A 15,184-nucleotide genomic window follows, 5' to 3' on the forward strand; every position below is an offset into this window, starting at 1 on the left:
CCAAACCACGTACACCAACGGTGCTTCATTACCGCTCTTTACACTGCATGTTGACAACACGTCCTTATCACTGCTTCAATAGGTCGGATCACTCTCTTACCTCCTTCACTCAGCGATTGACAGATTTACTTCGTCATCACAATGCTTTCCTGTGCCAGCAGCGACATTGAAGCTCGTCTCCGCCGCTCCAAGTCCGCCTCAACCGTCCACAAGCGTCCCAACTCCATGGCTGAGCCCATAGATATGGAGGCTGTCAGGCAGCAAGCAGTGGCGGCTGCTACAGCGGCATATGTACGGGCACATACTCAAGATGCGACAGGACGTACCACCAGACCAAGCTCTGATCTAGCGAGGTCCAAGAGCAACGCCAGCCGCAAATCTTTCACGTCCCAAGGCAACCATTTCCCCCCTCGCGGATCCAGCTTTCGATCGATGCAAGCACCAAAAGTTGAACAGAGTAGAGGCAATCGGCTCCTGTCACAAGCGTTGATATCAACTACAGAGCAGACCAAGGAGCAGCCTTCAAGTTTGTATCCGGCGCCGATTATCGGTGGATCAACGTCGGTACCACGACAGTTGCCAGCGCAGACTCCAAGGACCTCTAGTGAGAAGGCCAGGCCTACCTCTCAGCAGAAAACGTTTCGGCCAAGCGCTGCGTCTTCGGTGACCTCGCAACAGATCAGAAAGGCACGCTCTATGTACTACGCAAGCATTGTCCAGACAGGATCGCCAATAGGAAGACCACCAGTGGAGTACTTGAACACACCAGTGCCGGTCAATGAAACTTCAGTGTCAGAGCCTCTATCTTTGCGTCCACAAGCTCGAACGCTTCGAAGTTCACCTTTGGGAGAGCCGCGCATACCGGTCACTGTCGCGCCTGGCGTGACACTTGACGAGGCGCGAGACGAATACCTACATGAATTTCAACAAAATTCAGTCAAACACAAGACATCTATACTCCTGGGACCATTCAAGAAGAGACAAGAGAAAGGCAACGACAGTGCGAAGAGTACATCAGAAACGCATCCTGCGTCACAGTCGGAGGAGCAGACGGCCGACAAACCAATGAATGACAACACCCTCAGTGGTTTCCTGCCATCGCAAGAGGCGAAAGAGAAACGTTCCTTTTCTGGCTCACTAAAACATAGAATCATGAAAGTTTTCCGACGGACTTCAGCTAAGCGGAATGACCTTCCTGTGCAACAGATCGAAGCCAGCCGCGACTACTTTGATGTCTCCCACTTCAGTCCTCCAAGCGCTGAGAATACAAATTCCATACCATGCCCAGATGAGGCAACACTACAGCGTGTGCGTGGTCGTACTTCCTCGCTTGACAGCGCTCGTCCTAATCAACTTCGGTCTGGGAATCGAAGCGACAGTACTGGCAGTGGGCGCAGTGCTCGTAGTCTTCACAGTGAAGTCAATGCTCCCCAGGTGCCATCATCCCGAGTGACGAGCTGGGGAACAACTTCAACTGGTGATACACCAGTGCAACGTACCATCAAACGCATGACGGTCATTCATGAGTCCAAGGATAGCGTTGGGAGTGAGGCAGAACGCGCCAATTCCTCGATGGAGTCAAGGAGGAAATCATTGCCTCTTCCACCGCTCTCGTCCTTTCGCGAGCCCATGCCTATGGAAACTCTTACCGAAGAGAAGACAACTCATATTGACCCAAAAAGGGTCTTTTCTGCTTTGATGAGAGAGATTGGTTCGACCAAGTTGTCTCATGAATCATCAATACCGATCAGGCAGATATCAGGTGCGGAGAGTGATGCACTCGAACTGAATACTGGGAAGAATCAATTCCAGATACGAAACCTGCATTCCTCTGGAAGCTGTAGTATCCGTCCAAGCACTGATGTCGATGGGCGACCGCAGTCCCGACGATCTACACTGGCTCACAGTGTCCGAAGCAAAACTAGCACGATCAGATCACTTGGAAGAGCAATGAGATCGACCATCCGTGCAGTGACACCTGTCGGAAACCATTCTTTACCCGGGGCTGAAGACATAAATCTTGAACAAAACGCGGAGGATGTCTACAAGAATAACGTCGCACTTCAATCGACCACTATTCCCGAATGCAAAGATAGCCAAGAGAGTGACAATGCCGCGGAATGGCCGCATGATATCAACACATTCATCCCATCTGCTTCACAAATCGAAAGGCGCGCGGAGAAAACTAGAGACCGCTGGAGAGCCCAGCTTGGAGAGGCTGGGAATTTTCAATTTCCACGTGAGACGGACAAGACGTACGATGTTGCAACGTCTGTTGCCCAACCTCAAAAGACCTCAAATACCAGCGCTGAGCAGACTGAGAAAGCTGAGGATTACAGCCACACAATCGTCAACCAAAGTCCTCGACAGCCACAAACAACACCAAAAGCCATCACCTCACCACAGCCGAAGCTAATAATGGCGCCAATGTCTCCTAGCATCTATTCTCGAAACACCGATGGTATTAGCATCAATCCGAACGACAGCATCATGTCTTTCGACGGCCCCGGCCAGCTGGGGCAGTCCCAAAACGCTGGCTCAGCTGTCATTTCTACGTCTCAGTCTGTGAGAAGCTACGTGGTAGGGACTCCATCACCACAACATCAAGCAGCAGCTCATACGAGTCGCGACTGGAGGGCTTGGCTGTCACATGAAATTTCGGGAATGGAGTTGGGCAGTCAGGAGGATCTCTCCATTACCGGACAATATAACAAATTATCGAAAGACGGATCTCCAGATCATACGCATACGCAAAACACCGATATGAACGACGCCGCATCTAATACAAACATGAATGATAGCGTGTCTCGTGAACTTGGATACCCGAACAAACCACTTCTAGACAGGGTGGGTGATGATACTGGCATGGACATTACAAATACTCAAGACTACAATGCTTTCGCAAAAACGTCGAATTTCGATGATTCTCGGAACATTTTTGACATGGGAATCACGATAAGCAGTCAAGTGGACCAAAAACCACTATCTCGACCAGCCTCTTTAGTAATCAAGTCGTACCCAGTTTCAACGTCTGAGAGTCATGCCTCATATCCTACAGAGTTTGACACGCCCAGGCAGTTTTCGAAAGATAGTCACCTAACTGTTATCAACACTTCTCGATGTTCCAATAGTGATAGCCTGGCCTCTCGACGCTCGAAGTCGCCGACTGACAGTATGACTGCACCCAATTCACCAAAGTCTCCAAAGTCTCCGCCTAGGCCCGCGTCTCGATCTACATTCCCTTCTCCATGTTCAGACGATACCCTTGAACCAATTTTGATAACACCACTCAAGATAAGACGCACACAACTAAGGGCAAAGGAAAACTTGACACCGCAGTCTGTTCGTAGCCAAAAAGAGCTCACCCCTCCACCTCGACCAAAAATGCAGCAACCACTAAGTTCAGCGATACTGTATCATAGCCTTTCAAGAGCTGACCAGCAAGACAAAATATCACCCGTATTCAGTCCCAATAAATCGCATCCGATTCCAACTTCACCACCACTACGTCCCCGCATCCGCGTCATCGCCCGACCCATCTCCCATGAGAAACTTGCTCGCCGGCCAAAAAGCGCATTTGACTTGCGATCAACAAACATCATCTCAAAGACTCCTGCTATACATATCACACCACCCCCCGCATCTCCCCCCAAACCCTCAACCCTCTTCGATGCCGAGTCCGCGAGAAGCGACACCCCAGGTCATCGCATGGCGGAAAACTTCCTTCGACAACGCAACAGCACAACCGCGCTTGGTGGCAGTGCCAGCACGCGTAGAGGAGGTATGGTGTTGGTACGGGAAGATACGCCCGCGTTCTTATGAAGAATATACATTCAACACTTTTTCTTTCATTATGGGAAATACATGATATGCGATGTTAGATGAGAAGGACACAGAGCATGTTTGTAAATCTGTATTGGATAGACGTAGTACACTTGGATGTTGGACAGGGCTGCTGGTCACGCCTGATGCTTGGGTATATTGGGAAGAGGTATAGCGTGTAGTGTAGCTTTGCAGGTTTAATGGAAAGATTGTATGGTTTCTTTGTTGCGATGCTTGAGGTGGTGAGTAGGGTTGTTGAGTTTGTCAAACTGAAATTTGGGGTTTCAATTTGATTGAGTGTAGAGTAAATTTCCAGTGTGAGTAGCGAATCTTGTATGAGTGTTTCGTGCATCCGAATATCACTTTTCATGTTTTGATTCATCTTGAGTGTTCTATTTTTTAATGCATCATTGATGTCATAGTGCACGATTTGCTGGATACACAATAGTTACCAAGTGCTGTTTCTTGTTGGTCGGGACTTTATTCAAAATTCAGGATTTTACTCTCTGGTTATGACAAATACTCTTTTTGAAATTTCATCTGAGCGGATAAAATTGCGGGTATCGACGAGGAAGAGGTGTGGGTATATTGAGCAAGCGCTGATCGAGTAATGAGAGTGACTTGTCATGCAGATGTTGAGAAGCTACTTGATTCGTCTTGCATATAGTATTGCAGAACCGTGCCCACTGTTGATGCGATGGAGATCACAATACGTGTTGTGTCCTCGCTTGATTTGACTTGCATAGAGAAAACCCCGAACCCACATCGAATGATCATTATGTCGTATCCGGACTCAAACCGGCAATCTATTAGTAACGCACGACTTTTCGATAGATGAAGCGATGATCAGTTTGAGTGGTATGATCGAAACAACAGTAAAGATAGGTAACGCATCCTAAGCGGGTCCTGTTTGCGAGATACGAATGGGTACAACCCGAATTTGTCGTTCAGCAGACGCCTCCATACACCAAACGTTTTGACACAGCGCCAGTAACCATGAAATTTCTACAGCCAAAGGTATTACCCGAAGCAGTGCGTCGTCATGTGTAACAAACGCTAGTCCTGTTCTGACCACATCCCCAATCCGTAGACCTCACCTCCGCGGCCCTGCACATCACCCGCTTGATTCGTACGCAATGTCATGTATCACGAAAATACACCAGCGTCGTGCAGCCCTTTCGCGTGACACAACAGGAGTCAATCGACACATCGTGCAGCAAGACCTGCAACACCAAAACAGCCTAGAACACGCAACACATTTCCTTGCTTCTGCTCTCGGGTACGTCGCGCCGAATTTAGCACCTGTCTCGTGCACACCTAACGACCAACATTCTTTTTTCCCCTTCCTCTACAATGATTCTGCACTTATCTTGCTTTTCTAGCTCGTGCGACATGGGATAAACGAAAGAAAGCGCGCAGCCCTGTGCAACCTGTCGCCGTGCGCCCACACACCACCACCTTCAACCTCACCGGTGCGTATCGCTCCAAACCCTCCACACCACCCTTTTTTTCCCAAAGAAAAAAAAAATAAACTCACTCAACCAAGCCGTGCAGAATCGAACCTAGCAGCCCAACCCTTTCCCACATTACTCGCAGAAGAAGATAGCAAAAGAAAAAGCAAAGCAAAAAAGTCAATGCCTAGGGCGAGTAATCATCCCTCATCACGTTCGGCAAACAAAAGCTAGTCAGCAAGTGTCTCCACCCTTATTCCCAACCCCTCAACCCACCCACCCACACTCCGACTCGCCCCCCTCCTCCACGGACCTCCGGTGTCCATAAAACAAACCCTTAAAAGTCGGTGGGGACATGAACACTTACTTCAAAAAAAGAAGAAGAAGAAGAGTCCCCCTTCTAACTAGCGTCATCACGTCGTCGCCTTTCGCTCCAAGCGAGGCCCACCCCAACCCACAACTTACTTTACACACGTGCGTTGCAAAACCCACCCACACATATCCCATGTTCCCTGCAACCTTTTACGCCCTGCGCCGCAGCCCTGCGCCCAACACCCGATTATAGAGCCAGGATACCCCTAGGTATCGCAAGTGTCGGGAACCTGGCTGCTGGGTTCGTTGGAGAAAGAAAAAAAACAAAGGAGGGTGCAAGCGAAAAGGATTGGCCTGTCCGGGTCGGGTGCGGCGCGGGCGTTTTGGGGGTTGTGGCTGCGGAGTTGGCGCTATGGGAGGAGTTGGTAGGGATGCAGGTTGCCTCTATGCGAATCACGTGATACTTTTTGTGTATGATGGGTGGTGGGAGTGTACTGTAGTTTTGTAAGCTTGGTGTGTATGAATTCTTTGTGTGTTTGATGAATAGATAGTGGATTTGTAAGTCAAGGTTGTGAATGGGTCACTTGACTGATTTGGGGTAATTGCATGGTATAGTCATGTTGGGTGGGATGGGAAAGTGATAAACTGGGTGGTTGAAGCCATGGGGAATGTTGTAAGGGTAAGTTTATATATTTTTGCAGTGAAAAAATAAGGAAAAATTTGTCGAATTGTTGAGATAAGCGGTAGGTATGCACACGGAGTGGGCACAATCTACTTTTTTGTTACCAGAAGCGACATTCTATTCATGTGGGTGTGTGTGTGTGTGGACTTGAAATCGTTGTCCAGGTGCAGCGTAGTTGGGAGTACCCATCTATGTTCAATCAAAAAATCTTCTAAGTGATTGCAAGTCTTGATTCGTGTAGCTCGTATGTTGTATAAATATTACCAATCGTTTGTGTCAAAATTGAATAATCGAGAGATATCCATCCGGGTTGATACCTGCCTACCCAGCCAGCCCACATGCGACTTGAAAGAGACAAATGAAAATATTTTTCCTCATAGCTATCATTACCTACATGCGACACACAGACTGACAAGATAAAGAAATCAAAAGAGTGTCCAATACATTACGTGTATTCGCCAATGTGAATGAAATAAGAAAACCGAAGAGATTACATATCAATCTTCCAAAATGCTCGTAAGCAATACCCATTTTTGAATTCCCTGCTATTTTTCCACGAGGGAGACAAAGGGAAAATGAAAAATATAGAAAAAAGGTCCTTATTTAGGACACTACACCAAGATCATCATCGGCATCCTCTCTCATACCCACCTCTTCATACAAGCTCTTAAACCAGCTACCCTGGCGCTCTAGTAGCTGATGTGGCCGTCCATACTCCACAAGCTGACCCTTGTTCATGACAACGACCTTGTCAAAGTCAAGTATGGTGTCAAGCTTGTGCGCCACGGAGATGAGAGTGTGATGAGGGAAAGTGGAGCGAAGGAGACGTTGAACATGAGCATCAGTCGTTGCATCAAGGCTGGAAAGTGGCTGTTAGTATCTGCTGAATGGGGAGGACGAAGAGGTGCAAAACTTACTTGCTAGTTGCTTCATCCATAATAACGACACTCGCCTTGTCTTTACGCAACATGGCTCGCGCCAAGCAGAAGAGCTGACGCTGGCCATGGGAGAAGTGGAGGTCGTCAACTTCGACGTCGAGTGGATGGGCGTACTTTTCCGCATCTCCCTTGGCCACAATGATATCCCAGAGCTGAACGTCCTTCATCGCAGCCATGATGGCTTTGTCGTTGGACTCACCCAAAGGATCAGCATTGAGGCGGATGGAGCCGGGGAGTAGGTAAGCGTCCTGTGGGAGACCGATGAGGCGACTACGGATAATTTGGCGCGGTATCTCCGTTATCGGAAGTGAGTCAATGGTAATGCTGCCGGAAGAAAGCTCAATCATGCGGAAAAGAGAAAGAACCAATGATGATTTACCGCTGCCAGTTCGGCCAACAATGGCAACCTTCTCACCAGGCTTGATTGTAAGAGAGAGGTCTGAGATTACAGGCTCGCCAGGACTGTGCTGGTTAGCTTAGATATGTGAAGTGCGACTGTGGAACTTACCGATGGCATGCTTCAATGTTCTTGAATTCGACTTGTCCAGAACTAGGCCAATGGGGTGGTGGAACACGGTCTTCGCCTTCCTTGTTTTCCGTAATGGGATCAGTAGTGAAGCTCTTGACTCTGGCCACACTGCCAATATGTGTTTCAAGTTGTGTCCAGAACGAGATCAACAACTTGATGTTTTGCGAGAAAAGCACGACATTGAGCAGGGCAACGCCTACATATCCGGCGCTGAGCTTTCCTCGCAGTGTTACCACTAGAATAATAAGAATCGTGGCTATTGCTGCCACCAACAGATCCAGCACAAGAGTTAACCAGCGTTGGATTGCGAAGAGTAGGTAGAAGGGCCGCTGACTACGATCAAGCAACGTCTTGGCCTTCTTCTCAACATACTCTTGCCAGCCAAATGCACGAATCGTTGGAAGTCCCTCTAGTATTTCGCTGAATTGGGTGTAGAGGGGAGATTTGGCTTCCAAGTCGAGGAAACGAAGCTGGCGTGACGTGCGGAGATAGAACTTCTGGATGAAGTAAACACTGAGGGCTACGATTGGGAAAGCAATGGCTGCGTAAGGAGCTGATACAGCGATGAGGGCCATCTGACCAACGCAAAGCACGAATGTAGCGAAAGTATTCAATGCAGCCAACGGCAGCTCCATGTCGATCAACATGAGATCTTGGCTGAAGCGGTTAAGAGTGACTCCAGAATCGGTTGTCGAGAAGAAGGACATGGGTGAGCTTTTCTTTGTTAGTCTGTGTGATTGAATCGACAGTGACTTTCTCCACTTACCCAAGCACTGTATCTAAGAGCTTCCTGTGAAATGCAACACCCGAGCGAGGAACCATAGTAATGATTAGCTGCCAACAACTCACAATCAGAAAGATCATTGCCAAGCCACCGAAAGTCGAGTAGATACCCAACCAATAACCGAGGCGCTCGTTTGGATGATCCTGATTATAATCTGCCCACATCTTCACCCAGACGGTAGGGAAAATAGTGCCGAAAATGAAGATCATGATTGAAAACATGAAGATCAAGGTGGGAATCCATCCTACTGAACCAATGTAATAAAGGTAGATGGCAGTGTCACCCATACGGCGGTTGGCTTCGGATTGACTCTCATCACCTATGAGCTTGCTGCTGTCCGTTTGACGCTCGGTGTACCTAGGGGGAGCCTCGTAAATATGTTTCTCTGGGCTGTAGTTCCAGTCGGGCTTTGGAAGATCGAATCCTGATACGTAGCCGCCCGACCTCTTCAACTTTTCAAAAGGCCCTTGTTCAGAAATCTTTCCATCTTGATTGAGAGAGACGATATGATCACAGTAAGGAACCCGCTTGGCTGCAGAGTGAAAGTTAGAAAGACTTGATGTTTAATAGAGAGAAATTGACACATACCGGATGATGAAGATATGAGAACAGTCGTCCTGCAACGCCTTAGTAATCCTCGCTTGCCAAATAGGCTGTGCCAGATTCGGTTCTCTGTCTGGCCGTCAAGACCGCTGAGACAATCGTCGAGGATTATTATGTCTTTTTGTGCGTAAACTGCTCTTGCAAGGGCCTGCAGGGTGTATACGTTAGTATTGGCTAAAGTGTAGAAGCGGGGAGGATAGGCGGGGTTGTCTCACAAGTCGTTGGCTTTGGCCCCCACTCAACGCAATACCATTGCTGCCGATCTCTGTTTGGTCACCTTGGGGCAGCTGTGCGAGGTCGTCATCCAAGGCGCAGGCTCGAACAACAGACGAATACCAACGTTGATCAAAATTCGATACGCCGATGATGCTTTCCTGGACAGTTCCGTTTGTGTGCCATGGGCTTTGGTCACAAAAGGCGATGCGCAGGGATGACATTTGCAGGGTACCACCCATGACCGGCAGTTCTCCTAGCACAGCCTTAAGCAGGGTTGATTTGCCACAACCTACTGGTCCCACGACCATGGTAATTTTGCCTCGTGGAACAATCATGTCGATCTGCTGCAGGGTGCCTTCCGGCTGCTTTTCTGGATCCCACCCAAAGTAGCCGTCTTCGATGACGATTGCTTGGGATGTGTTGGACTCTTTGACCTCGGTGGAAGAGCGGCTCTTTTGAGAAGCGACGGATCCCTTCTCAAATAGACTGCCTGCCTCTGAAAGCCATGTAGCACTGGATGTATGGGGAGGTGTGTATGCACGGCGGTCAGCGCGTGGGGCTTGTGAGATGAACTCCTGAATTCGCTGGAATGATCCAACACCACCCATGAGGGACGAAAGAGCCATGATGAGCGAACCGAGAGGCTCCGTGAGAAGGGTGAACAGAGACAGAGATGTGAAGACAGTGGCAGTATCAAGTGTGCTTTTGCCTCCACTATTCTGTGCGATCACTGAAAAGACTGCGAACGCAAGAATGGGAGATGCAATGGGGGAGATGTATGCTGCTCATGGTTAGTAGATGATGCATATGTCGAATCAGATGATGGCTTACTGAAACCCATGGTCCAGATAAGTAGCTTTCGAAATTTCTTGGAGATATTGAGCTCATCAATTCGCAGCTTGTGCAAATCTTCCCTAAGGACTTCGGTGAGACCGCCCATCTTTACTCCCTTCATGGAGCTGAGCATAGCACTTGTGGCAGCGATGCGCCTCTCGATGCCCTCAAGCCAAAGTGCCTGTCTCTGCATGACCATGCTAGTCGCAGCAATGGATCCGAGCAGTGACAAAACCGCGATGCCAATGGGTATAGCGCATGCTGCGCCCAGTTGTCGCTCCAGCAAGTACATGGCCAGTCCAATTTCCAATGTGTTGGACCAGATCTGCAAAGAGATTGAGAGTTAGTTTACTCGCTCGGTTCTGAGTGATGCATCATGTTTGCTTACCTCGTGTCCAGTTTCCATTCCAGTGACAATGCGTTCCACATCAGCGCTCATCAGTGTGATCGAAGAGGCCGTGTCAACATCGTTCAAAGCAACCTCGGTAGCTTTGCTGTACAACATTGAGACGAGGCCACCACGCATCTGTGTGATGAAGCGAAATGTCAAATGCATGTATTGTCCTGTGGAGACCTAGAGGTAATGTTCGCATTAGCATCTGAATTTCTAATCTGAGAAGAGCACATACAGCGATGCCGACGAAAACGATGATGTAAGCGCCAATGAGTCCATATCCAATGTTTCTTTGTTGAACGTTTGAGGTTTCCTGGGAGAACTTGACTGCTCTGTTGATGAGGAATGGCTGACAGAAGTTGAAGCCAATCAGACAGAGCCGAGGCGGGACAACTGCCAAGATCGACCACTTCAACCTTCCCACGGTTGTGGTAAATAGAGCATTTGCGCTGGCACTTTCCACTTCAAGGGAGAAGAAAAGATCAGTAAACTGCTTAGCGAGAGTAAATTTAGATATGTACTTACATCGCGCCCATGCTGAACCCAGTACATTGTGCATGTAGTCTGCACGTAGATATTTATCCAAGTGGAAGAGATCATCCACAGTCAAAGCATTGGAGTAACCCTTCTTGAATAACTCGTTTAGCCACCAGAACGAGGCACGTTTGTAAATACCACTTGTAGCCTCTGGGGGGCAGTTGGCATGTTCTGGAAGGAGGTGTCTTCGTTTATCTTTACACTCCGCTACAGCCAGAAATAGCTTCACTGCAAGCCGTGTAGCGAACACAGTAGCCACAAGACTTAATTCAGGCATCAATGCATAGCTGCGGGAACGCTCGATGTCGAACAAGAATGTGAAGAAAAGGTACAGGTTAAGCAGGAGTGACGGCCTGATAGAGCGCATATGTTCCACATATGAGAAGAGGCCTAGCAATAAGGCCCCAGCAAAGCTGACAGTAGCGGAGGCTAGCCCAACAGGCCTTACATGAGCTTTGCGACTTGCCCATATTACCAGAAGGGCCAGCTCGAAGCCGGCGAAGAGGGCCCATCCTATCTGTTACACATATGTTAGTCGCAGTCATTACATCGTGGAGTATATCTTACCAGCTTTGTGTGCAATAGCGTTGACTTTTTGACTTTTGTCTGCCTTCGCCACAGGTAGAAAGACCTGAACGGAACGACAGCTAAGAGTATAGATAGAGGTACAATTGAAAGAAAAACCTCAGAGAAGAGGAGGGTGAAATCGAACCCCCCTCGACAGTAAGGCCCGGCATAAGGACCGAAGGTGTTATCCACCAAGGTGCAGTTCACATTCGGAGTCGATGTCTTGGAGAGCATGACTGTGACTGGTGGGAGCTACTCAGGAATTAGAGAGAAACATTAAGGAAAGTAAGAAAGTATGGGATGTGGGCATTGATAATCCGACGTCTCCTTATGCTTCAAAGGAGTTTCTGCCGATACGAAGGCTGAGTGGGCCGGTGGCAGAATGCTGCTTTCCTTATTTACCTGCCTCATCGGCGTCCATGTGTCTGCACACCAGTACGAAAGGCTTGGACTCGGCGGTAGTGTGTGCATGTGGACCTACAGGCCCAATGCTCTGCAATGCCACAACATCGATGTTCCACTGGCGCACAGACACTCCTGTTCGCCATTATGAGACTGCCGATAAATTTTACGTGGCCCTAGTACGCTGAGTTTTTCTCTAAATTCCCGCGTAGATGGTGTAAGATCGGCATACCTCGCTGTGATCGACTTCGTAAAGCACAAATGTGGATATCATGCACGCCGACGCAGGCATCACACATAGTTGCTATGCTCTGCTTGGTAGTCGTAGGCGTTGAAGCATGTCCCGAAACCTGGTCCAGGGCCAGTGCATGCTTGCTCAATACGTTGGTAAGACATACAAGATGACAAGGGACGTGCATATTCATTTGGTTTAGTTGCATTCCTCATCCGAATTTGTAGCAAGGATCTACGCTACCCCATCGCCCCGTGTTCCAACACTAGTTGATGGCGGTCCGGGAAAGGAATCCTCAACCCTAATTGCACAACCACGCTGTCGCCTTGGCACGGCTCAGATGGGAGCTTACGATTTATGGCTGCCGGACTACTGCCGTCAGAATGACGATCGCGCTTAATTTGCCCTGACATCTGGAAAAGACGGCAGGCTTACCAATTTCCGTTGGCGTGTACATCTATCGCCATCGTTCACGGGAGGCTAGAGCCAAACGATCTATCCGTGGCTCCCGTCTGCCACCAGGACTAATTTGAGTAATTCTGCCGTAATGCGAAGAAAAAAACAATCAAAACAGTGTTTGCAACGTTTTCTGAACCTCGAGGCTTATAGGTATGTGTGAGGAACATGGTTTTGTCACATCAAACTGTAACTCGCCGACGAAAATAGGCCTCCAATTTTGGGTTGGATTGTTGGCGGAAGAGAGGAGCCGCCTCGCTTCACCTGGTCTCTGCATGCTGTTCCTGCTGTGCAGTGATGGCTGTTCTGAGTAATGTTGCGGCCTAGATCCTACAAATTTGGCCACCTGTGCTGTGACAGAGATTGCAAATTTCTCTTGGGTTCGTTGGATAGTCCATCGGGATCTGCAATCCCATGCATCCAAGAAGGGCTGAGCTTGTGGATCGACGGTCCCATGAGACGACAATAAAGGTTAGCGTACGTTTGATACCGGGATTAAGACGACTCCATTTAGCAAACAGGCTAATTCTGCCACAGCCGCTGGCTGTTGTCGGGTTCGTATGTAGATGGTTGGAGGGGGAACCTGAAACCTCACCACCGTCGGTATGCCAGTTCAAACAGTGGCTGGAGAAAAGCAATGGTTCTGTTCAAGTTTTCCTTCTAGAAGTTCATGTTGTTTGAGAATTGAAGAGATGTTTCGTGTGACCTGACAGATCGGCCACTCAGCAGACAATGATATGGGGCGCGGGCGATACGCGCTCGCATCAGTCCCCAGCAGAATGGCCATGGCTGTGAAAGGGGCATGTGGACCGGTGGGCACTGAGACCCGCAAAATGATGCTCAACGAGTCTCACGCAAGATTCCTAGTGCGAGGTAACGCAGTCGTAAAGATCGTTCACTGGCTTGCAATGTGACTTCATGTGTAACGGTGATTGATGCAGTGAAGATCTTGCCGCCTTGAATTGCCCGAGGCAGGCCTTAATGGCAATTTCGAAGAGATGCTCCACGATGACTCGAGCAATCCGGTGCTGTTTTCATACTAGGTGGAATGGATGTGGCTTGCGCAGAAAGTATGTAAGTTAATATCCAGAGACTGGGCCTTGTGTAGGCGAATGTTCGGATTCTTGGAAGGGCCGACTAATCCAAATCATGTTCAGATTCGGCGACCAGGTTTTTTCAAATTTGACCGCACTTGAGTCAAGACGCTTGGCTACCAGGGCGAAGGATGGGGGTCATGGACAGGGCGAGGCGATGGAATCCGGCATGGAACCTGAGGAGAAAGGTGTGATACGTCAGCGTTCCCAGGCATGACATGACATGGATGGTTTGGAGTGCACCGCATATGGATTTTGCTGGGCGCTGGTGTGACCTGTGCTGACCGTGGCAGGTAGACGAGCGGTTGGGCAATGGACGGGGTAGAGAGTGTAGGTAGACAGGCGACCGGATCTCTGGGATGCAGCGGCTGAAGCCGGCAGATGGCCAGTGATCAGCGAAGACAGGGGAACGATGCCCCAGACCGTGTCTCGGACCAGTGAGAAGCGGCAGCTGAGGGTGCGTTAGCCGTTATGTGGACACCACTACAGCGATAGTAGCGGCACACCCCGCCGGACGGGCAAGCCGGTCCCTGTACAAGCAACTAGACGGCGCCTGTCGCAGACGTTGGTAGAGGCGCCATCTGCAGCCATAAGTGCAAATGAACGAGGTGGCGTGCGAAGACGCAACGGAGAGGGCGTCTCCGACGGCGGAACCGGCGGCGGAAATGGCTGCGGGATGTCAAGCGGGGTATGTCAGTACGAGTGCGAGGATGGCGACACGGCTGGGTGACGGTGGAAGCTGGCGGCTGGCCCCCGGAGGGATTCAAGATGGCCCCCAAAGGAAGCCTCGTCTCGGCGTACTACAGACTTGGTATGCAGTGTCAAGTCCACAGTCGAGTGGCCAGAAGCAATACGACGCCGCTCCAGGCCCAACCAGACGCTGGGCAGCGGGGACGTCGATCTCCCCGGCATCCTGGCAAAGCCTCCGTCCTTCCGTCTATTGTGGGAACTGACTTACATAAGCGGGTCGTGGCTTTGCTTCTTGCAGCTGAGCGCTAGTCTCAATCCGACTAGCCGCCCACACTTCCAAACCTCACCTTTTCCCATCCGTGTTCTTCTTCCCCACCGCGAACACGAGCTGCTGCGTCCACCACGTTGCAATACATCAACGCCACAATATGGATGAACTCGGCCGTCGTAGGATTCCCGTCATATCACCGCTGCCGGCGTAGTGCCGACGTCACTCCTTTGCACCTGCCTACTCAACTGCCAGCGCCCGCCCCGGCCCCCCTTGGCTGTCGACTTGACAGCAGACTTTTTGCTTTTCCATGTTGGGAGATTTGCCCCCGGGCCGCTCTACATCCGGTGCACCATGTTTCCCCAGAAGAAAC

At 49.7% G+C, this 15,184-nt stretch overlaps 3 protein-coding genes across 3 annotated transcripts; 2 read left to right on the plus strand and 1 right to left on the minus strand.

Annotated features, from left to right (window-relative positions):
• Nucleotides 1-141: 141 nt before the first annotated feature.
• COCVIDRAFT_91290 (hypothetical protein) lies at nt 142-3,822 on the plus strand (the record flags this gene model as incomplete). The annotated part of the gene is made up of 1 exon (XM_014704184.1): nt 142-3,822. The coding sequence occupies one exon, from the start codon at nt 142-144 to the stop codon at nt 3,820-3,822; it is 3,681 nt and encodes a 1,226-aa protein (XP_014559670.1).
• Nucleotides 3,823-6,870: 3,048 nt separating this feature from the next.
• Nucleotides 6,871-11,903, minus strand: COCVIDRAFT_35196 (hypothetical protein; the record flags this gene model as incomplete). The annotated part of the gene is made up of 11 exons (XM_014704185.1): nt 6,871-7,126; nt 7,185-7,667; nt 7,714-8,448; nt 8,501-9,050; nt 9,107-9,269; nt 9,337-10,118; nt 10,169-10,496; nt 10,560-10,745; nt 10,801-11,027; nt 11,091-11,619; nt 11,670-11,903. The coding sequence occupies 11 exons, from the start codon at nt 11,901-11,903 to the stop codon at nt 6,871-6,873; spliced, it is 4,473 nt and encodes a 1,490-aa protein (XP_014559671.1).
• A 1,635-nt stretch (nt 11,904-13,538) lies between these two features.
• On the plus strand, nt 13,539-14,852 carry COCVIDRAFT_13498 (hypothetical protein; the record flags this gene model as incomplete). The annotated part of the gene is made up of 6 exons (XM_014704104.1): nt 13,539-13,625; nt 13,803-13,833; nt 13,868-14,041; nt 14,147-14,174; nt 14,343-14,541; nt 14,673-14,852. 6 exons carry the CDS (start codon nt 13,539-13,541, stop codon nt 14,850-14,852), a joined length of 699 nt encoding a protein of 232 aa, XP_014559590.1.
• Between the last annotated feature and the right edge of the window lie 332 nt (nt 14,853-15,184).

This window comes from Bipolaris victoriae, assembly GCF_000527765.1.
Source record: "Bipolaris victoriae FI3 unplaced genomic scaffold scaffold_17, whole genome shotgun sequence".
Classification (NCBI taxonomy): domain Eukaryota; kingdom Fungi; phylum Ascomycota; class Dothideomycetes; order Pleosporales; family Pleosporaceae; genus Bipolaris; species Bipolaris victoriae.